Here is a 23,378-nt window from a genome sequence, read left to right on the forward strand (position 1 = left end):
GAAAGAGTTATTTATCATGGTGATTTTTGAAATGGTATTTTGAAATTCTTTGGCCGAGCGCCGAAGAATAGATTCTTTTGAATTATGGTGCTGGAGAAGACTCTTGAGAGTCTCTTGGACTGCAAGAAGATCAAATCAGTAATGAAACTGAAGCTCAAATACTTCGGCCACCAAATGAGAAGGGAGCATTCACTGGAGAAGACCCTGATGCTGGGAAAAACTGAAGGTCAAAGGATGAGATGGTTATACAGTGTTATCGAGGCAACCAACATGAAATTGAGCAAACTCCGGAGGACGGTAGAAGACAGGAGAGCCTGGCATGATGTGGTCCATGGGGTCGCGAAGAGTTGGACTCGACTACGCGACTGAACAACAAAAATTTTGAAATTTAAGCCAAGCAGCAGACATCAACATTACCAAACATTATCTTTCCCTTTCTGAACATGACAATGTTTTAACAGAGGAAAGCAGTATCTAAACCATCCTTGCTGATTTGGAACTTTTCTCATAAGCCTTGCAAATGAAGTACTTCCTTATCTAATTAGTAATTAAACTGTGGAATTCACTGCCAGTGGATGTAGTGACAGCCACAAGCACAACAGGCTTTAAAAGGGAAGCAGATAACTTCAGGGAGGATAAGTTTATTGAAGGCTAATAGCCACAGTGACTAATGGGAACTTCCACATCCGGAGGCAGTAAACCTCTGAAAAACCACTTCTAGGAGGTGTCATCAGAGGAAGGTGTTGGCCTTTGTGCCGTTTGTTGGCCCACCTGGCCCCACTGGTGGACCTCCTGATGGCAACTGGTATTTTTGGCCACGGTGTGACAGTGTTGGACTGGATGGGCCACTGACCTGATCCAACATTGGCTTCTCTTATGTTTTTACGTTCTTATGTTAACTGGATGGCCATTGCATGAAACAGGATGCTGGACTAGACCACGGCTTTGATCCAACAAAACTCATGTTTTTATCCAAAATTCAAGACAATGCTTCTAAGAACAGCTTGGCATCCTCAATATCCAACCCATCCACCCAATTACAGAAATGTAAAACTAACTGTCCACACACCTTGTGTTTCACCTGGTGTATTCCAGCTTCCTGAAAACTAAGCAAGGGGATTAAAAAGCTCCATGTGATGCACCAGGACCTTTGGATGAGGAAGCAGGAGGGTGGTGGGCAAGTAGTCCTGTTCATAATTAGCAAAAACAGAGCAACTGAGATTTGTGTTTGTGACACAACCCTTAATCTAAACTATATCTTGTACAGCAGAGGTGGACAGAAGGTCACTTGGGAGTGACAAGTCACACCCCGAGCAATTTAAAGTAGCTTACTACCTCCAGTCCTGCTGTAATCACTTTCTGCCTCTCTCCTCTCTTTCATGCAAAGGACAAAGAGCCACCTTTACTCTGGATGGGAAAATGACAGCACCAGGACCCTTTCTCATTCACCTCTCTTCCTCCTTCTTCATGCATGTGCACAGACCCACCTTTGCTTTAGAGAAGAAAGGGGCATGCTCTTGACTCTTTCACCCTGCATTAGAGCTGCTGCTTGCTTCTTCCAGGAAAAAGAAAGGTAATGGTATATTTTCTGCCCTGTAGAGCATGGTGGTGCTTTGCAGAGGAAAGGTCTCCTTACCCAGGAACTCCAGACCTGCTCTAACACTACTGTAAATTTTGTATAGGTTGCCATTCTGTGACCAGCTCCACCCACTAATCCACTATTTGGTGAACGGTAGCTCCTCAAAACAATTAAGGCTCTTCCAGAAACATAAACCCTCTCCTCCCTTGCTGTATAGTACCTTAGCTCTCTGTCAAACAGTGGAAACATAAGAAACATGGAAGAGGAGGAGATTAATTCCTTCCTATCACAGATACCCAAGAAACTCTACCCCCCCCCACAAGCCTGGCCCAGTATTTTACATCCAGAAAATTCACATTATGTGTCTACAATAGTGGAAAGCCATAATTTGTTGCTCTTGATCCCACTGCTGATTGCTACAAAAATTATAGTAAAAAGTAAAGGTTTCCCTTGCTCGAAAGCCAGTCGAATCTGACTCTAGGGTTTCGGTGCTCATCTCCGTTTCCAAGCCGAAGAGCCAGCACTGTCCGAAGACGTTTCCGTGGTCATGTGGCCGGCATGACTAGATGCCGAGGCGCATGGAACGCTGTTACCTTCCCACCCAAGAACTGCCCAAGAAAAACTATCTACTTGCAATTTCTTGCTTTCAAACTGCTAGGTTGGCAGGAGCTGGAACCAGAAACGGGAGCTCACTCTGTCATGCGGCACACTTGGGTCTCGAACTGCCGAACTACAGACCTTCCAGCCTGCAGCTCAGCGTCTTAACCACTTGAGCCACCGCAGCCACAAATATTATACCAGCACACAAAGTTTGTTTTGACTTTGCTGCAGTTTAAAAGATGAAGGAAATTCTGATCTGTGAAGGACAAAGTCTGAAAAATATCTGTGATCATTAGTAAATGCAAAAATGCCACCGGGGGGGGGGGGGGAAACCAAAATGTGTAGCTGTGCAATAAAGAAAAGAATGTCACTGTTTGAAGTCGCTTCCCCCTCCTTTCCTCAAACCAGTCTCCCTCTACAGCTGCCAACAAAAGGGTACAACACCCGCCAGCTGCCCAAAATATCCAAGGCTCTTCAGTCATAAACACACTTCATATAAATTATCTCAACACGCTTGGTCGGAGCTAGGAGAGTAGCAAGACTGAGCGCATAAATCTCATGTGGAGGAAGACACTGTAGACTACAGGTAACAAAATAATGAAACCTAAGAGCACATTTTCCAACTGTGCCTTCCTTTGACAGGCCTAATTTTGTACCATGGGCACAAACATTTCTACTGAATATAGGGATAGCTTTTTGCGTCACTAAAAACTGGAACAACACTCAGGTGCCGGGCTCTTAATTTAGGACGTAAATAACATCTGCAAGTAGTATGCAATTACATCGTAATTCTGCTGCAGTGTCCAAGTATGTAGGAAGGAGGCATTGACCAGGAGGAAGTGAAGCTACACTACAGTTCTTAAATGGAAATGCTTCAGATTCTCACAAAATTAGCAGCTAGAAGTACAAACAGTGCCCCCCCACACACACACACACCAAGTCTATTACAATAGGCACTAGGCTGCCTGCCTGGTAAGTCATGGGCTGACAAAGAAATACAGGTCTGTCACACTTGACAAGAATCATTACCTAATTTTCCTAATTACAGCTTTCAGGAGATTATAGTTAGCACATAGACATTGATTCAACTCCAGGCAGATAACTGCTGAATAAGCCTTAAAAGCGGGAATCATCCATCAAAAATTGACAAATCGCCACTCCTTTTGTGCACAAAACTCTGTGTTTGAAACAATATAATCCCTCAGCCAGAGAGTGGTATTTGGAGACAGAGCATTAGTTTTTCACAAGAAAACCCACAAATATACTACAAAGCTAAGAACCGGGCTCTACGAGAGACTTCACCTTGCTACAGAATTTGAAGCCGATTTTGTAGGAGTTCTAGGAGACATTAAAAGGGATATTCTGAGACGGAAACTAGGCCACATATTACACAAATTACTATCACCACAAAGGTCAAGATTTACATGATTGGTCTGAGTCAGCAAATCTGTGCTAGAGCTGCCTTAAGGTTACAAAAGGATGGTCCTCCAATTTCAGAAGACTCCCAATTTAATAGCGCAATATAATTTATGAGCAGAAGAGAAATTTGGGCACACGCTGCCGTGCAGTATATAAAATGTCCTGTAAGAACCAGGGAATGATTTTAGACCATAGAGGCTTAGGATCAGAGGGTTTGGGTTTTTTTTTTTTTGGAGGTCTGGGGCTAGGAATCTTTACAGTTGCAATGCTGTTCCCTTAATCCCGCTGAAGTCAGCAGAACTCACTGGCATTATAAAGCCTGTTGTCTGCGGCGACAAATCTTATTCCACAATCTTTTGATTTTTGTTATTTCACTAGGCATTGTGTCCACACACTTGCAAGCATATCTCTGCAACCACAATGACAAGAGGCTTACTTTCTTTAAAGGGGGTTCAGGGCTCTTTTTGTAGCAGGAACTCCTTTGCATATTCGGCCACACACCCCTAATGTAGCCAATCCTCCAAGAGCTTACAGAGCTCTTCTTACAGGAGCTACTGTAAGCTCTTGGAGGATTGGCTACATGAGGGGTGTGTCGCTTAATATGCAAATGAGTACCTGCTACAAAAAGAGCCCATAATGCCGAGTGACTGGCCTAGGGTCAAACAGCAAGTTTCCATGGTCGGATAGGGAATTGACTTGGGTCTCCCAGATCCTAGTCTGACACTCTAACCACCACACGACACTGGCTTGGGGAACAGAGTACTTTTAGCCAGGGCTTTTTTTGTAGAAAAAGTCCAGCAGGAACTCATTAGCATAATAGGCTACACCCAGCAGCAGAAACTTATTCGCATATTAGGCCACACCCCTGACAGCACAGCTCATTGGCATATTAGGCCACACACCCCATGTTACCAGAAGTGTGCTCATCCAGCCACACCCACCTTTTGCTCTTTATTCTGTTTACCTTGTTTGTTGTCAAAACCCTGGGCTTTTTTGTAGCAGGAACTCCTTTGCATGTTAGGCCACACACCCCTAATGTAGCCAATCCTAATGAGTTCCTGCTGTTGGGTGTGGCCTATTATGCTAATGAGTTCCTGCCGGGTGTGGCCAACTTGGGAGCCAGCCGGAACTCCGTTCCTGTGCGTTCCTGCCCAAAAATAGCCCTGCTTTTAGCAAACATTTTTGGTCATTTAGTTTAAGAGAGCAGAAAGCAGTGTAACGTTCAAAGTGGTTCAGAATTCAAAATAGTAAATTTCGCTACAATTCAGTTGAGGAAACCTAAAAAGAAAGAGATGTGAGCCAGGACTTTTTAATTCAGGGGGCCTTTAAATAAGTCAGGGGCACCCCCCACCCACCCCCAAGCAAGCAGCCCCGCTCCCACCCTTCCCTGCAGCCAGCCAGGCACGCCCCACCCCCTTTTAAAATAGTTGCACCAACTTCTTGGCAACTGGGATGTCTCACCCCCCCACCCAAGGTGGGATCACTCCAAGAGAGAAAGAATGCTACCCAGCCAACCCACTCCGTCCAGTTCCACCACAGCCAGCTTAGAGGGAACACTGCTACCTGCCAGCCCACTCCGTCCAGTTTCACCACAGCTGGAAATGAGAAAGAGAGAGAGGTGGTTGGGAAAGGGGCATTTCCACAGGCGACCCCCAAGCCAGGAGGGGGGACCTCGGTGTCTCAGCCATGCACCAAAGAAGCAGTCCAGGGCGGTGGATGCACCAGGAAGCCAATGGCACTGTAGCTGAGCACCAGGCCGGTCTTGCTCACAGCGCCAGCACTCAGCAAGATGCACTCCAGCCTGGGAAACCACTCCAGCGCCTTCTGCCCCTGCAGAGGCACCGGCAGCAAAGCTGCGACACCCAGCAAAACTGCGACACCAGGCTGGCACTGCCTCGGCCTGGATGTGGGTGAACAGGGAAAAAGGACTGATGATCCTTGATTATTTTACACTAGAAATAATGCCCGTTGCGGAAATAAATACAACGGGATCTAGAAAGAGGCTCTGGGAGAGTGCTCTGGCTTTGGGCAAACAGTGTCAGTTTCCTGTGGCGACCTCAGCAGGGTTTAATGACAGAGTCCACGGTTTTCTCCCAAGGGACTGATCTCTGATAAGTGGTGCTTCCCACCTTGGGAGAGTGGATGGGGATGGGGGAGTAGCTGACAAACTTACAGGCGGAAAAACCCACAAAATACAAAATTACTATTCTAGAAAATAAACATACGGTCAACAAGCGTATTAGTTCTCTTACAACTGTCACTGGTAACAAAAAACGATCTCAAGGGGTATTGTTTCAGTATAACTAAAGAACGATTCCACTGTGGAAAAATAAAGCTACACGGGAGCGTTGCCGTTCTCACCTTGCCAGTGCTATGCCAAAAACACAGCCTCCTACAATGGACCAGAATCCGATCCAACCTGCATCCACCTGGGGAAGATTAAATAGTGAGAAATAAGATGCTGCTTCAAGCAAAGTGGAAAGCAAATTGCATATATGCCATTTGTCAACAACATAAAAACAGACAAAAATTGACAAAAAACAATGCAAGGAAACATTGGAGGAACTTGACTGCCACCTCACTGGATTGGGTCTAAGATGCACATCTAATACTCTTTATCCAACACCAACTGATACTTTGGCAATGCAACAGCTCTCATCTGTAACTGCCTTTCAATGGTACACTGCCCCTAAATGTGGAAGTTCACCCACTCCACTAGCTACACAGAGACAACCTTGCTGTTGCTATATAGGCTGTCCTACCTAAGTGAGAGCACCACAAGGAGGTGGTTATCCGAGGACAGTTAACCGGTGCATGGGAGTGAACATATGGGTTGATAAGTATGGGGGCCCTAGGCCATAAAGGGCTATACAGTAATATGCAAGTAGGTAACTAGTGCAATTGAGGTAGTGTAATGTATTCAAAGCTGCCTTGAATGCAATGTGTGAAACATCTAATTGAAATGTAATGTTGAGCTTCGTCCTGGGCTAGGATCCAAATACATCCAATAGAATCGCTAGCCCAGGAAGTAACAAGCCAATCACTTCAAGCAAGCTCCCTGAGCAGGAACAAATGTGATTGGACATTATCTCGGCAACCTCATAGGTTGATATGTGTACAGTGGGTGTGGCTACATTAGCCGGGAATGTTTAAAAAGCAGGACAGCTGCAATGTAAAAGCTGTTCTGGCTATGAGATGTTGATCCGTGTTGGAGTTGTGTTCGAGTTGAAGAATAAAGTTGTGTTCTTGCTGAATCACTCTCCGACTGCTTTGTTAAGCGAGCGACTTAACGGGTAGCACTGGAGAGATATTCTTCAAGTGGCTGACCCCAGACAGGAATCTTATCACTGCATTTTGTACCAACTGAAGCATCCAAGAAGACTTCAAAAGCAGACCCACGTACAGTGCATTACAATAGACTGATCTGGAGATTACAGTGGCGTGGATCAGTACGACTAGGTCCTCAGAGTTTAAATAAGAATAAGAATAAGAGGAGATTGGATTTATACCCCCGCCCTTCACTACCCAAAGGTGTCTTAGAGCGGCTTACAAACTCCTTTCCCTTCCCCTCCCCACAACAGACACCCTGTGACGTAGGTGAGGCTGAGAGAGCTCTGACAGAAACTGCTCTTTTTCAAGAACAGCTCTTATCAGAACCACGGCTTGCCCAAGGTCATCCAGCCAGGTGCAAGTGGAGGAGTGGGGAATCAAACCCGGTTCTCCCAGATTAGAGTCCGCACACTTAACCACTACACCAACCTGGCTCTCAAGTGGCTTTCCTAGGTTGTATATTCTTGGGATGTGCTAAGTGAGCGAACCTGTTGTGGTGGCTCAGGGGTATTTAGAACCTGGGATGTCTAGCTTTTCCCATTTATACCAAAAGAGCTAGGGGAACTCATTAGGGTGTGGCTGGATGAGCACACTTCTGGTAACATGGGGGTGCGGCCTAATATGCCAATGAGGGGAGAAGCTTGTGAGCTAGACGTAACCAAAATTGTAGGTGCTCCTGGCAACACTGCTGACCTGTTTATCCACCATCACAAGCTAACAGCGGCGGATAAACCATGAATTTTGTTCATCTCCTTTTAAACCTTTGAAGCCAGTTAGCCATCATCACTTGAATTCCAGAAGCTGTGTTGTTTTGTGTGAAGAATTACATCGTTTTTACTTTCCTGAATCAATTTAATTCAATTATGACTTGTAATACTAGAAGAAATTGTTCTACAATATTTCCCCCCACTTAAAATACTTTTCAACCCTTAAAAATAAGCACCTCTTTACCAATGAAGCATGCTCTTCCAGTAAAATAGACACCAATTTTGTCCACTGTCTTCACTCCCTTTTCTCATCCCGGGAATTTTTCAGTATCTGCTCAACCTCAAATGGTACAACAGTTGTTCGACATCCTTTTTTCCTACAAGAGCATCACTTGTGTGTTCTGCTTCAGTAAGGTAATTTTAGCTAACTACAGGGGTCATTTCGTAGAAAAAGAGGTGCAGGAGCTCATTAGCACAACTTATTTGCATATGCCACACCCCCTGACATCATCGGAAGTGTGTCAGAAGGCAACACCCACCACTCCGGCTCCGCTGGACTGTTTTGGATTGCTAGCTATTGGGGGGGGAGGTGGAATGTGCAGATCTGCCCTCACAGAGGAGGGAGAGCTTGTACCTGCAGGTGGGCCGAGGGGGGGGGGGCTCTGCAACTTACCTGGCTGCTTCTTGCTCCTTGTGGCACAATTGAGGGCTGCTGGGAGCAGGGGGCGGGGCTTGTTGTATGTGCCTGCCCCCTGGGCTCCTTACTGCCGGAGCTCCACTCCTGTGCGCTCCCGCAGGAAATGACCCCTGGTTAACTGTAACAAAAACAATAGCTTAACAGCTACACATAAACAAGACACACATACATACGTACCTGGCTCACATGAGCCGGGGTTAATATCCAATCAAGAACTCCAGACCAACCAGAGAAAACACCCAAAGGTATAGCATAAGCCAGAGCAATCATAAGGAACCTCGGATTGCTGTAAAATAAAAGAACCATTATGAATAGCTGAGCCAAAGCAAAGTCTAGAGAATCTAAATTCTGTTAAACACAACTCCCCCTTGTTATTATTGATCAACAGGAACAGCCAGTACTACAGCTATCACATTGGGTTTCATTGAATTGCAGCTGATAGATAGACTCTGGTTGCACTCAGGATTTGGCTGTTTGCCACATACATGGTCAGAAGACCTGCCCCCACCAGATGTATATGCTAGGGGCTCTAATGTATGTGTAGGGGAAGGGAGTGGGAGTTTTCTCTGAAGAGTCCCAGTTCACTAATTCAAATGGAGATAACACTGAAGTAGCCACAAGTGTTTCCGATTTTCTCCATCTTCCTCCGTACTACTTATAGGAACTTCCCTGCCTTTTCCATTTCTCTCTATACAGCTTTCTCTACTTACTTACCTGTTACTTTTTGTTTCCACAGATTATAGTGCTCCTCTCCCTGCACCAAGGCACTCTCGTTGAGAGCCAGTTTGGTGTAGTGGTGAAGAAGAGGAGGAAGAGGAGGAGGAGGAGGAGGAGGAGGAGATTGGATTTATACCCCGTCCTTCACTACCCGAAGGTGTCTCAGAGTGGCTTACAAACTCCTTTCCCTTCCCCTCCCCACAACAGACACCCTGTGAGGGAGGTGGGGCTGAGGGAGCTCTGACAGAAACTGCTCTTTTTTCAAGAACAGCTCTTATCAGCACTATGGCTTGCCCGAGGTCATCCAGCAGGTGCAAGTGGAGGAGTGGGGAATCAAACCCGGTTCTCCCAGGTTAGAGTCCGCACACTTAACCACTACACCAAACCACTACACCAACAGTGCGGACTCTAATCTGGGAGAACCGGGTTTGGTTCCCCACTCCTCCACATGCAGCTGCTGGGGTGACCTTGGGTCAGTTATAAGTTCTTTCAGAGCTGTTATCTCAAGAGGAGTTCTCGGGAGAGCTCTCTCAGCTCCACCTACCTCACAGGGTGTCCATTGTGGGGAGGGGAAGGGAAAGGAGATTGTAAACTGCTTTGAGACTCCTTCGGATAGTGAAGGGCGGGGTATAAATCCAATCTCCTCCTCCTTCCTGACCACCCTCTTCCTCTTTCCTCACCCCACAAGTGTGCCTGTGCCCTACTGCTTTTTTCTCTCTGCATCGTCACAGGGCTTTCTACTCATCTGTTCTCTCTTTCACCCTTCAGTAGCTGTTCTCCCCTGCAGCTTCTGCCCCTGCCCCCTTCCCTCTACTCCTCCTCCTCCTCGCCAAGTTGGGTTGGAACCATTACACTGGGCTGTGTGACTCTCATACACAATAAAGGAGTCTTAGTCATAGGTGGAGCTAGCACGGTTGGCTACAATAGGCTGGGAAAAGCAAGTTAAAAGAGAGAGAGAGAGAGAGTGTTTCATCAACTCCATCCCCGCTCCCAGTTTTGATGGGCTTGAGCAGACTTTGATTATCCATACAAAAGAACGGGAAAGGGTTGCATACTATGAGTGTGTGAAACTCTCATACACCACAAAGCTGTAAATCATGGGAATTCTGTTTTTGCAGCACGCAGCGGGACAACAAGTCTTAATCACAACCCCCAAGGGCTATTCAAACATTATGCTCGGAGAAATCTGCAAGTTTGCCTCCTCCAATTTTTGCTTCTCTCCACTGAATGAATTACATTTTTTGATGAATGGTGACTTGAGGTACCATCATTAAAGGCAGCCAAGAAGCGATTTGTTAATATCACATTCAGTAACGTTCTTCTGTTCTTCTTTAGATAGACAACAGAAGCAAAGGAAAAAAAATGGATATAGAGAAAGGGAATTTTTGTGAAATAAACTTGGTCATTCACCCACCCACCGACATCTGTGCGATTACTGGTGCATACACAATCAAAATCAGCCCCAAGATGCCCTCTTTTTAGGCTGAACACCAGTTACCTACGTAGGTGCTTAGAGTGCAGTCCCAAGCAGAGTTCCACCCTTTTAACTTCATTGAAGTCAGTGGGCGCAGAAGGATGTAACTCTCTTTGGGACTGCACAGTTAAGCAGCAAATTATCTGTGGAAATGCCCTATGCAGAAAACTCTTTAACCTTTCTCATATAAATAATGCCTCTGACCTATAGAAACTATGTGAGGAAGAAAGAATCATAGCTTCACTTGAGCCAGGGACTTTCACCCAACCTTTTGCAAAAGGGGTCACTTTAAGCATTCATGGCCTCTCCCGAGGAGAATGGTTATGTGTCTTGAAGCAAGGCAATGCCATTTAAGTATTAAAGCAGATAATAGCTGGGAGGGGGGGGAAATGCTGAGACAGCAAATAAGGGCTCCTATATAAATGCACTAGTCCAAATTCCGACTCTTGCCTTGCAAACAAATAAATCTACACAAATTATTCAGCGTGAAAGCCTTTGGAAATGGGAGGGGAAAGAAGAAAGGAATCTGAGATGGTCACTGTTGTGTTCAACTAAGACTGAGACAAGCCCAAGGAACTGCACTAAGGGATTTGGGATTTTCTTCTTTTAAAACACTATTCACCTTCACTGCTCACTGAAGGTGAAGCTGTGCAAGCTGCGTCATCATCCCCATTCTGTCAAATAAACAGGAGTTGACAGAAAGGCCCAAAAGAAACAGTTTTAGTATAAATGAAGAAAACAAAAGGCAGTCCTTGGCTAAGATGCGCGCAGCTCTTTCTAAACTGCTCCAATTTCTGAATTCTAGACATACACATAACTTTACTTAATGCACATTTTATGTTGCAGTTTCTATATAAGGTTATTTGAAGGTGCTTCCAAATATTTAGCATTACATCCAGCATATTAGACTCTTGTTTTGTAGACAATGCTACCGGGAACCACAAAATTTAAGGGTCCGAGAACCCCCAGATGATAACCAAGTCAGAACTTGGTTGAGTAATTAAAGGCCCACAGATAATTACTTTATTCCACCTTTCTCCTTGTGAAGCTCAGGACACATTTGAGATTGCAATTTCCAGATGTAAAGAAAAAGATTTGCTTAGCTGTGGTTAACTAGAAAGAGACAATTACTGGAAGACCCTCTGGATAACTACCTATAAGTGAGAGATAAGACAGGTAAAGTAATCTGTGATCAATCTAGCCATGGTGCCAAAGAGAGGCCCATGCTCTATTAATATCTGGAATGTTGGAAGACTTTTAATCGTACTGATCAAATCAATGTGTAACCGCTTGCTAAGCAACATACATAAAACAGGAACAGAAGATGTGAGAAATGATATACTAAAAAGGTAGGATTGCAAATCCAGTTTAAGACCTCTCTTCACATGGACATATAAAAATAAGGTTGCCTTGAGCAGATATAGCTGGAGCATGTGCAGAAAAAGCCAGTTGCAGCGAGATGGACCAACTTAATGTAAGCAACAGAAACATTTTTCTTTAAATGTGGATCACCCAGCAATGGAAGCTCAGAGCACTCAGTAAGAGAGGAACTCACAGAGTGCATAAGTAATACTGAAGATGTTTAGATGAAAATAAGTGTCCTGGAGGTGTATTGTATCCATCCAAGACCCTGCTTTAAGAAGTGGGAGGATATTCTGTAGTGAAATCATTCTGAACTTGTGTTAGGCAATAAAGTCATTCAGAGCCTTCAGTTCCATGACGGGATGGAGGCCACCATCCTTCTTGGGGACCGTGAAACATCAGGAGTAAAATCCATGGCTTATGCAGGCCAGAGGAACAGTCTCTGTAGCATCCTTCGGTAGGAGGCTTTGGACCTCTTCTTGTTAAACTACAGAAGGAGGGGTGGTGATGAAAACCAGAGTTGAGGGGTTCTGAAGAAATTCTATTGCGTAGCAGTTGGCAATAATGGAGAGCATCCATTTGTTGGATGTAATCTGTCCCCAGGCCTGGAGAAATGTGTGTTTCTGTAGCAGGCATGGGCGGCAGTAGCGGGAAGAAGAAGAAGAGAGAGAAGAGATTGGATTTATACCCTGCCCTTCACTCCCCAAAGGAGTCTCAGAGTGGCTTACAAACTCCTTTCCCTTCCCCTCTCCACAACAGACACCCTGTGAGGTGGGCGGGGCTGAGAGAGCTCTTGACAGAAACTAATCTTTTTCAAGAACAGCTTTTATCAGAACTACGGCTTGCCCAAGGTCATCCAGCCAGGTGCAAGTGGAGGAGTGGGGAACCAAACCCGGCTCTCCCAGATTAGAGTCCGCGCATTCAACCACTACACCAAACTGAAGGTGGTATGGGAGTCAAAGGCCCTGTTTGGGAGTCCTGGGACCCTTGGGTCTGGATGTTTGCTGGTTGGGCTGAAACTTGGGTTTCTTGTACGAGGATCTGTTACCAGACTGAGAGTATTTGGTTCTCCAGGAGTGAGCAGGAGAAGTGTTAGTGTATTTTCATTTAGACCAGGGACGTGACCATGGTCTGCTTTTGGACGAGCGAACCAACTCCAAGGTTGTGAGAGGTTTTAATGCTTCTGTCCATTTCTTGTAGGACAATATCAGTGGTGGAATGGGAAAGGCCTTAGCTGTCAAAAGGCAAGTCTTCTATACAGGAGTGTGTGTCTTCTTGGAGCGAAGTGGAGGGAAGCCATGAATGCCTGCAGAGAGCTATGGAGGATGTAATGGTTTTGGAGAAGATGTCAACTGTGGGCTTGGATGAATTCAGTTGCTGCTTAGCAAGAAGCATACCTTCCTTCTGCAGACGTCTGGCCAAGAGACGTTTGTCAGCTGGGAGAGCAGCCAGAACTTTGGAGAGCTGCTCCCAAAGAGAATATTGATACCTGCCCATGCAGGCAATGTAATTTGTGTTCCTTGACTCCTAAGGCTCCAGCAGAATAAAACTTTCTTCGAAAAGCATCAAGCTTCCTGCCTTCTTTGTCAACAGGTGTTGAGTGGGTATGCTTGCTCTTGGAGGCAGAGGTCACCTCCACAGAATTAGGCTTAGGATGGGAGGAGAGGAAGTCAGCTCCAGTATCCTGGATTCTATACATATGATTGAAGGCGTCTGGTGGAAACTGGTGTGAAAGAAGGTTTGTCTGACTTAGCTGCCTGCAGGATAATGTTAGTCACTGGGAGGGAGATGGCTGTGGAAGTGTCAAGCAGTACTATGTCAAAGAGAGAGTCTGTAACTGTTTGGGTTGTACAACGGAGAGCCCCAGAGTGTGAGCCATGTGTGTGATGAGTTCCCCGTAAGACCTGAGGTCCTCAGAAGAGGAAATAGGGAGATTCTCCTGCACTTGGATAGGAGGGGATCCTGTTGGTGAGGAGGGAACATCAGAGACCTCTCTGTCTGAATCTTTGTCTGAGTAGGTCTCGGATGCTTCAGAGTCAGATCCCGACAAAACATGTACCGAGGTCCTATCTCGCTGGTTTGGTAGAGTCGAGGGTGGGGGTACATCTAGCTTCGATGGTGGGGGCGATGTCAAATCAGTGTGTAGTGCCTTGTGACCTGTAGATGTAAGCACGCAATCTTTCAACATTGAGCGCTTCGAGGCCGAAGAGGGAGGCATAGGCTTCGAGGGGAATGGGGACTCATAAGAATAGAGAGCATTGATCCCACTCCGTGGGTCAGAGAGGCAGCCAAGGCATTGCCGTGTGCAAGGGGTAGGCGCCATATAGGTACTGTAGTTGACCTTGGTCCCAGGGGACCATTGCGGGTGTCTGAGGTGCCTGGAAGGGTGGCGAGGAGGGTCGATGGTCAAGCGGCAACCCGTCTCGAGAACAAGAGTGCTGATGGTGTCTGCCGCCAACTGAATCCCAGTCCCAATTGTCCTCAGTACTGGCAGGTCTTGCACAGGTGCCACTCACACTAGAGGAGCCTCTGGATGAGGAGGGGTGTGAGGATATTTGTGTCAAGTCGATCTCATCCACCTCCGATGTGGAGAAGAGAGGAGGTAGTTGTATCAGGGCAGGAGTGTGCACTGGGGATCTGAACTGATAGATGGGGGAGTCCAGTAGGTGAAGAGGTGGTGCATCTGGGACCACATGGAGCCACATAGTAGAAGAGTCATGTTGGGGACGTTGACTTTGGAGTCTTGCCCACCTTGTCACTTTTACCCTCCCTGCATTTCTTTGCAGGTGTCAAGGGGTCTGGCTGTAATGTAGAGCCCAACTGTTTCAATGCTGAGTGGTTGGTGCCAGGTTGTCCTGAGGCTGGGATGACGGTCAACTGAGTTGATGTTGAAGGTCTCAGGATCAACTCGGTTCGGTCTTGGGGTGACGAAGTGGCCATCGGTGAGGGAGAAAGGGCAGACTCGATAATTGCCACTCAAAGTCTCGCACCCGATTTTTACGGGTTTGGAGAGAAAACGTAGTACAGTGGGTGTGCAAATCTGTGTGGTGGCCTTCCCCCAGGCAAAGGAGGCACAAGGAGTATCCATCGGTGGGGGCAAGTCTGCTCCCGCACTTTCTGCACCATTTGAAAAAGCCCCAGAGTTTTTCCATAGGCCGTTCAATAGAGGGGCATGGGGGGGGGAGAAGGTAGTGGACGAAAGAGTACCTTCCAAGATGCTGGTTTGTCTTCTTTTTAGAAAGTCCGATAGAGAAGTTAAAAGAGTTGAAGGAAGAGCTGATCTCACGTTATGAGGAGAAATTCACCGACTGGGACAAAGAGCGACTGCTCGGCATGGCGGTCAGAAGAGAAGTGGCAGGATACCCGGGCTCCACCCCTATAGGCATGCACAGTGCAGCCTGTGTGCCTTGGGGGCAGAGTGCGGGAAAAGAAGGATCTAGAGCTTGGTTAAGTTGCCAATGGGGTCAGGCGCCAGTGCCCTCTTCCCACAGGTGTGATGCACAGAGACCACGAAGAAGATCTCAAGATGCAAAGGTACAATGCACATTGTAATTAACTTGATCAGAGCAATGGGGAAATGTTTGAAGTCAGAACAAGCATCTGTAGTGAGACAGAATTTTATGCCCTTATTCAGCCCTGAGGGGGGTCCATTGTTCTTAATTTGTGAATGAACTCAAGTGCATTACAATCTCACATTGTAATCTCCCCTTGAAGCTTCTCTGTTTGGAAGATTAAAATGTTCCCCCACTTGTTTCTGAGTGTTGCGGTTTTTTATGTTTGATTTATATTTATTCTTTTGCAAAAGGACTGAACTGTTTGTCCAATATAGAGACTGGAAAGGCAATGATGGCATTTGATGGCACATATAATGCTGGAGTGAATGAGCCTGAGATGGTATGGCTGGTGTTGTTAGGTCTGGTGATAATGCTATCAGAGTGAATATGGGGACAGAGTTGGCATCTTGGCCTTAGTCCCAGAGTGTGCATCCATGTTTGAAAGGGCACAGTTGTGGGTGAGAAGTTATTTAAGGTTAGGAGGCTGTCTGTGGGCAAGAAAAGTTTTGCCTCTCAATGCCTGTGAAAGAGGAGTCCAGTATAGGCTGTAGCTTGTTAATGATGCATTGAACTGGTTTGAGCTGAAAGCTGTATGTGACCACCAGTACGCTTCTGTTGTTGTTTGGGCCTATCTTGTAGCACGTTATCCCTTAGTATCATTCTGGATTTGTTGATCTGTTTCCTTACTACATCAGCTGGGTACTGTAATTCCAAAAATATCTGTTGAGGGATCAGAACAGATGTGGTCACAACATAGAGCCTGGTTGTAGTCAATGATGGAGCGTTTGGTGTGTTTAGAATGGTGACTGGAGGCAGGTAGATATGTTGGTGATAGGGAGGTTTCCAGCATAAGGTGGTTTTTATGCTTCCATTATGTGTTTGTAGAGTGGTGTCTAGAAAATGTATTTCTTATGTGGATTGGTTCATGATTAGGATAATCATGGGGTGAAAGCTGCTGAAAGCCTAATGAAATCTCTACAGTGCTTCCTTCCCATGTGACCAAACGATGACAATGTCATCCAGAAATTTCAGGTATATGAGGGGTGTTAATGGATGTGATCTAGGGAAGCACTGCTTCATGTCAGCCATGAAAATGTTGGCATATTGCAGCTAGGGGTGTGCACTTGGTATATACAAGCCAAATAAATACTCGCAAAACACCTTATCTGTAAACTAGCCTTGCCCAAATAAAAGCCAATATTATTTGGCTTTTATTTGGGCATCATGAGTGAAAGGAAGGGGTTTAGAGTTTAAACCCCTTCCACCCCTCCCAGAGGTGGGCCGCAGCTGTGCCTCGACTCCAGAGAGAAGTGAAGGGGTTTAAATTTTAACCCCCTTCCATCCCCTCCCTGGAGTAATGCCACAGCTGTGGCCCAACTCCAGAGAGCAGGGAAGGGCTGGTTGGCTCCTCTGACAGCTTGGTTTAAATTGAGATGTAAGAGGAACTAACTCAGGATTGGCCAGGGTGGCGGCAGCTCAGAGCACCCGCTGCCCCAGCTGATTCTCTCCCAGCCAAGTCTGTGTGACAGAGAGGGAAAGCCCTCCCAGTGTGCACAGATCCTGGGGCCAGCGTCTTTTGTGGGGCAGTTTAAACCACCCCACAGAAGAAGCTCTTTCAACCAGGTCTGTGTGGCAGGGAGGGAGAGGCCTCCCCACGCACACTAGATCCTGGGGCCAGCTTCCCTTGGCCCATGGTTTAAACCACAGGCCAGAAGAAGCCTGACACAATTAAAGGGATGGTCCCTTTCAGTTTGTTTGGCAAGCCAAGCAGCAAGTGAACCCGGAAGGGGTGGCTTGCAAAAGGTGGTGTGACTCAACTCAGTGGGGATTTAAACATTAAATGCTTGCTATGTTGAGTCAACAGAGTCGCACCACAGCAGTGTCTGGAGTCAATTCAGGAGGTATTGTCAGGCAAGGCGGGGTATAAATACAAATGATAAATATTTAAACTTTAAAACCCTTCTCCATTATACCCTATGGGGATGGCAGTCCCCATAGGGTATAATGGAGCCGAATATATTCGGGTTTACCAAGTATTAACCCGAATAGCAGTACAATACCAATACTGGTATTCAGGCATATTCTGGTATATTGAATATTTTAAGGTCAAAAATATCTGAATCCAAGTTTAGCTGAAATTTTTTTCTTGCGCTCCCCTAATTGCGGCACCTGAAGCAAATCAGGCATCTTCAGTAGAAGAAGCAGGGGAAACCCAATTAAGCCCACTAAATTTGACTGCAGGTTTAGAGCAGCTTTGAACATTACAATGAAGCACACCCTCCCCTCAAACGCACGTGACAAATTAATCCTCTTTTCACAGGAGAGGAGAGGCAGTTTGCTGACTTTGGACATTCCCCCAAAGTCTGGAAATAAAATGAACAAACCACTTTGCATCTTTTTTCAGCACTTCTGATCATTTTCCCAAGGATCCTTAATTCCTTCTTCAAGAAAGCATGACTCCAAATACACAAAAATGATACTATACTAAATGCAGAAATTGATGAAGCTAGGGAAGGCATTTAAAGGTATTCTCTCAATGGTCTTTTGCACATTTCTTCTCACAAACAGGGCCATTAAAAACAGTTTTTGGATTTTACAGTCCTTTTTTGGTATATATATTCTGAAAGAAGAGGCTTTATAAACATAACCTTCGCACAATGTTCATGTTAGTTTTCTTATTAAAAAAGAAAGAAATGCAAGCTTTTAAAAAAATTCCTGATTCACCTTTTCGAAATTACTAATACGTCTGCAAAGTTGGCAGAGTTCTTTGATCTACTGGTGTTTCGTCTTTCTTTCTGGACCAACCCCTCTATATTACACCTGCTGTAATTTATAGGAACGAAACTGTGTACCACAGTGGCTGATCAAAACTGCTATGGATCCACAAGGGTTTAGCTGACACTAAATATTATGAAAATACAAAATTTATTCAGGTGTACACATTTTAACTTAGACTTATTAAAAATATACCATTCAGACATAAAAAACTTCTCAACATTCATTTATTTAGAATACTTAAGAAAACCTACACCCCACCTTTCCAAAGACCTGCTATAGAATTTGTACAGGCCAGAATTTGTACAGGATGGAGTGACATACATTTAACTCACGCATGTTTGTGCTACCAGAATTATTGGTGGACTTTAATTGGCTAGACCGGAGGCCTATCTTATATAATAATAATAATAAACAAGTACATAAGTATTTAGGAAACAACATCTGGCCTTATACTGCATATGTATTGAACATCTTATGTTAATTTTTTTTTTGAATGTATGTCAAACTTGTAATTGGAATTGTGACCACTGAAGAAGGCCCTTTGGGGGGCCGAAACGCGTTTGGTTCAGTTGCACAGCACTAACCCATCTATGTATGAATGTTGAGAAGTTTTTTATGTCTGAATGGTATATTTTTAAAGAGTCTAAGTTTTTAAATGTGTACACCTGAATAAATTTTGTATTTTCATAATATTTAGTGTCAGCTAAACCCTTGTGGATCCATAGCAACTTTTTGGGTTGAGTTTTCTCCCTCCCCCCTTTTTTCCTTCCCCCTTCCCTTCCTTTTTGTTCGTATATGATCAAAACTGCTCCAAACTAAAAAATACACTGGCAGACTCAATCACACATCTCCCACATGTGACTGCACATCTAACATGTTGCTGAGTCACACAGCCAAGCGTTCTTTCCCTCTTTTAGACACATAATAGCACAATACATTCTACAGCAGGTCTTTGGAAATGTGGGCTGTAGGCTTTCTAAAGTATTCTAAATAAAATTGCTTATATAGCTGCAGTAAGACATTATTCTGATTAGAAATTATCATTCTATCATAAGTTTGCAGACATTTCTGCTGATTGCTTAGAAAACACACTTCGTGGGCAATGGGCTCATTCACTGGCCAGTTTAACATTATCTACAGTATTGCACAAAAAAGTGCCCACGACCAACACAGAACACAGAACAAGCAAAAAGCTCAGGAAGTGTCCAAACAGTTATAACAACCAACTGAATACAAGAAAATAACCAACTGACTGCAGACTGTAAATCATCCCAAAATAAGCATAGCATGCAGTTTACGGTATAACCGTAACTATCAACTTTTCAAACAAAACATTTATTAAAGATAAAATACAGTGACATAAAAACATGCTAAAACCAGACGGTCTTTATAAGCGATGGCAGTATATTACATAAATGTAAACTGAGTTTAGAAACATCAACATCCAACATTTTGTGAAAGACAAAAAATGACTTCCAAAACAAACCAGTTAAAAATTTCACAAATATTTATAACAGAATTGAAATTAAGATCCAAACATTCACCCCAAACCTATTAGAAAGATATCATAGATATAAACATATCACATATTTAAGTCAACATGCTGTACCTTTAAATGTTTTGTTTTAAAAAGCTGACGTTCATTATGGTTTATACAAGGGCCGCAGTGGCTCAGAGGTTAAGACGCTGAACTGCAGGCTGCGAAAGGTCAGTAGCTCAGCAGTTCGAGACCCGAGTGCCGCGTGACGGAGTCAGCTCCCGTCTCTGGCCCCAGCTCCTGCCAGCCTAGCAGTTTGAAAGCAAGAAATTGCAAGTAGATAAATAGGTACCGCTTCGGTGGGAAGGTAACAGCGTTTCGTGCACCTTGGCGTTTAGCCATGGAGAAAGTCTTCGGACAGCACTGGCTCTTCAGCTTGGAAACGGAGATGAGCACCGCCTCTCTAGAGTCAGATTTGTCCGGCTTTCGAGCAAGGGAAACCTTTAGCTTTACTTTATACAAGAGAAGGACCTGCAAGGAGTTGCTGGGGGCATCCCATTTTCCTCTCCCTCACTGCTTCCTAAAAATCCTTGAAAGGATCAATAGCCTCTCCCCTTTTCCTGCTTCCTTCTCTCCTTACCGCATGCCAGCCAACATACCATCGTCTCCCCTCTTTCAGTTTTCCCTCCTTCCCTCCCCTGGCAGCAAGTGCCCAGGAGCAGCCTGATCCAGCTGTGCAGTGCCAGCCAAACCAAGCAGACTTGCATTGTGCTGGCTGGGCTGGGCTCAGTTGCACAGTGGGGGACCTGCAAGGACTTGTGGGGTGGAACGCCTTACTTTCCTACATACACCCCTCCCCACGCTATTTCTCTCCTCCTGTCAGTTCCCATATCCTCTGATTTCCCTGTTTCCTTCTCCCACAACCAACTAGCCAACCAACCTTTTATCTGTTCCGCATCTTCAGCTTATAGGCATTTAGTTCATTTTACACCCACGTTTCTCCCCAATGGGGACCCCAAAGCAGCTTATATACTTCTTACAGGGCTCTTTTTGTAGCAGGAACTCCTTTGCATATTAGGCCACACACATCCCTAATGTAGCCAATCCTCCAAGAGCTTCCAGTAGGCCCCTGTAAGAAGCCTACTGGAAGCTCTTGGAGGATTGGCTACATTAGGGATGTGTGTGGCCTAATATGCAAAGGAGTTCCTGCTACAAAAAGAGCCCTGTAAGAAGTATATAAGCTGCTTTGGGGTCCCCATTGGGGAGAAACGTGGGTGTAAAATGAACTAAATGCCTATAAGCTGATAAGAAGAGCTCTGTAAGCTCTTGGAGGATTGGCTACATTAGGGATGTGTGTGGCCTAATATGCAAAGGAGTTCCTGCTACAAAAAGAGCCCTGTAAAAACCTCACCCAAACCTTGTGATGTAGGTCAGGCCGAGAGGGTGTGACTGGCCGAAGGTCACCCACTGAGCTTCCACAGCAGAGCAGGGACTTGAACCTAAATCACACAGAACCCAGCCTGGAACTCTAACAACCGCACCACGGTGGCTTTCATGGGGTGGCTGATGTTTAACAGCATACAGAACAGTTGCTGCAAAGTGCACACAATTATAAGAATAATAGACAATGATTAAGCTATAATACTGATGAGCCTCATGATGTTTAATCTTTGTTCTTAACAGCAATGCACCATCAAACAAAGGATGATGACATCAAGATGAACGGACAAGTCTTGTTCGTCCGATTGAAAGGTTATACTTGTTAGCTAAGAGCTTTGGAAGAAGGCGTCTGAATTCAAGAATACCCAGCAGTTGATTTTATTGTACATGGATACAGAATTGAGACCTGTATGATAAAGAGTCATCGAAACGAACGGTAACTCGAGAAGTTCGTCCCTGTCCATTCGTCTTGATGTCATCATCCTTTGTTTGATGGTGCCTTGCTGTTAAGAACAAAGATTAAACATCATGAAGCTCATCAGTATTATAGCTTAATCATTGTCTATTATTCTTATAATTGTGTGCACTTTGCAGCAACTGTTCTGTATATTGTCATTTCATTGCTGCCCCCTGTGTTGTTATACCATTGATGTTTAACAGCAGCAAGTAGCTAGGCCTGGGTGAGCCATGCAAGTCACCTGGAGTCTTCCCTCAAAGGCCAAAACAGCCCAGGAAAGAGCCCTGCCCTGCTCCTTACTAACAGAAACCAAGGCAATGGCTACCGAGGGCATTCATTTCTTAAATCTACAGGCCCTGCTTCTATCATTTTGGGGGCTTTTAACCCCCGCCCTGCCCAATCTTTTTTTTCCCTTAGATTTTCGTGAAAACCTGGGTTTTTCTCATCTTTGCAGAAACATCTGTCTTCTCTGTCTATTTACTCAATCTCTAGATGTAAACATCCGCAGATGGGGCCATGTTGAGAAGTAGATATACTGATTATTGTAAATGGCTTATTACAATTTCTGTTTTGAGATGATAAACAGTTTGCGACCAGTTCGTTATTTTCTTATTCTCCACTTAACATTTATGACCTATTTCAAACCTTCATTAAGTATTGTTTCTTTTTTCAGTACTTACAATAGTTCACTGTGCAGGAACTCGCAATATCCCTTGATACTTTGGGAAAAATCTAGATAGTAGTACGAATCATTATAGCATTGCACACACACAAGGATGCATTTCCACAACAAATGAATATGATTTCTTTAAAAAGGTGCCTGCTCTAAAGATAATGAAATTTGCACTACATAAGCAGTGCTGTTTTTCTCCGATGAACTACCTGGATTTCAACCAGAACCATCTTAAAACATCTCTTCTTGGATGGATTATCCTGAAAGGCTACCCAGTTTGCAAATCTTAAGGAAGTATTTGAAAGATAAGATGTTGATAGTTGTACAAGGTGAAACAAAGAAATATCAGGACACAACAGCTGGAAAACAGGTACCATAAAATTGGGTTGCTTTTAAAATATTGATCAAGTCAAGCTTTGAAAGCAGAACTTTAAAGACACAGCCATTATTTATTTGTCAAGGTTTTCTTCCTCAAGCTTTTTTAAAGGATAGTAAATTCAAATTTTCGTAGCTTACCGTTCAATTTTACAGGGTTCTCAGATATGGTGTTTAGAGTACTTTGAACAAGCATTCTATTTATAAACATAGGTCCCAGATGGAGCCCCATCAATTGACATTTTATATTTCACCTGCAGATCCAGTTGTTATCCAGGTTTTTATTTGACAGTAACATTTTAATACCACAGCCCACAGGCAGATTCTCAAACGATGGCATTTCTGCGAGTGCCAAGCATCCTAAACAGGCTAATCCTGATGTGTATACTTTTTGATATAGACTATGGCGGCAATGATCACAGAGAATAAAGATACAAAACAGGTTCCTCTTAGTAGAAGAATTACATTATCTGTCCTTGGTGTCCTGAAAAGAACCCATTTTGGAGATAGTCTTGCTTTGAATTTCCCAGGAGATTGTGTGAGATCTATGTGAGCGATCATTAACAAAAATGTAACAAGAAGCACAGAATTTTATGCTCGGTGCAAATTTCAACTTTGTCTCAGCTTTTATCTTAAAGGGTCTGGAACCCTGGAAACTCACTGTGAGGGTTCCTTCTGCTCTGAGGTTAGTAGAGCATCTTGATATGGTCATAGGACTCTTTTTGTAGCAGGAACTCCT

The 23,378-nt window shown here is 44.6% G+C and overlaps 1 protein-coding gene across 1 annotated transcript in view; it reads right to left on the reverse strand.

The window, feature by feature from the left end:
* Positions 1–23,378, reverse strand: part of DIRC2 (disrupted in renal carcinoma 2) — a 158,863-nt gene that overhangs the window by 48,587 nt on the left and 86,898 nt on the right. Inside the window, exons 5-6 of the mRNA XM_015410852.1 lie at positions 8,510–8,618; positions 5,960–6,027 (exon numbers count right to left, since the gene is read on the reverse strand). Of these exons, the coding sequence (XP_015266338.1) occupies positions 5,960–6,027; positions 8,510–8,618 (177 nt within the window). The remainder of the gene's footprint in view (positions 1–5,959; positions 6,028–8,509; positions 8,619–23,378) is intronic.

This window comes from Gekko japonicus, unplaced genomic scaffold (assembly GCF_001447785.1).
Source record: "Gekko japonicus isolate JY-2015 unplaced genomic scaffold, Gekko_japonicus_V1.1 scaffold319, whole genome shotgun sequence".
Classification (NCBI taxonomy): domain Eukaryota; kingdom Metazoa; phylum Chordata; class Lepidosauria; order Squamata; family Gekkonidae; genus Gekko; species Gekko japonicus.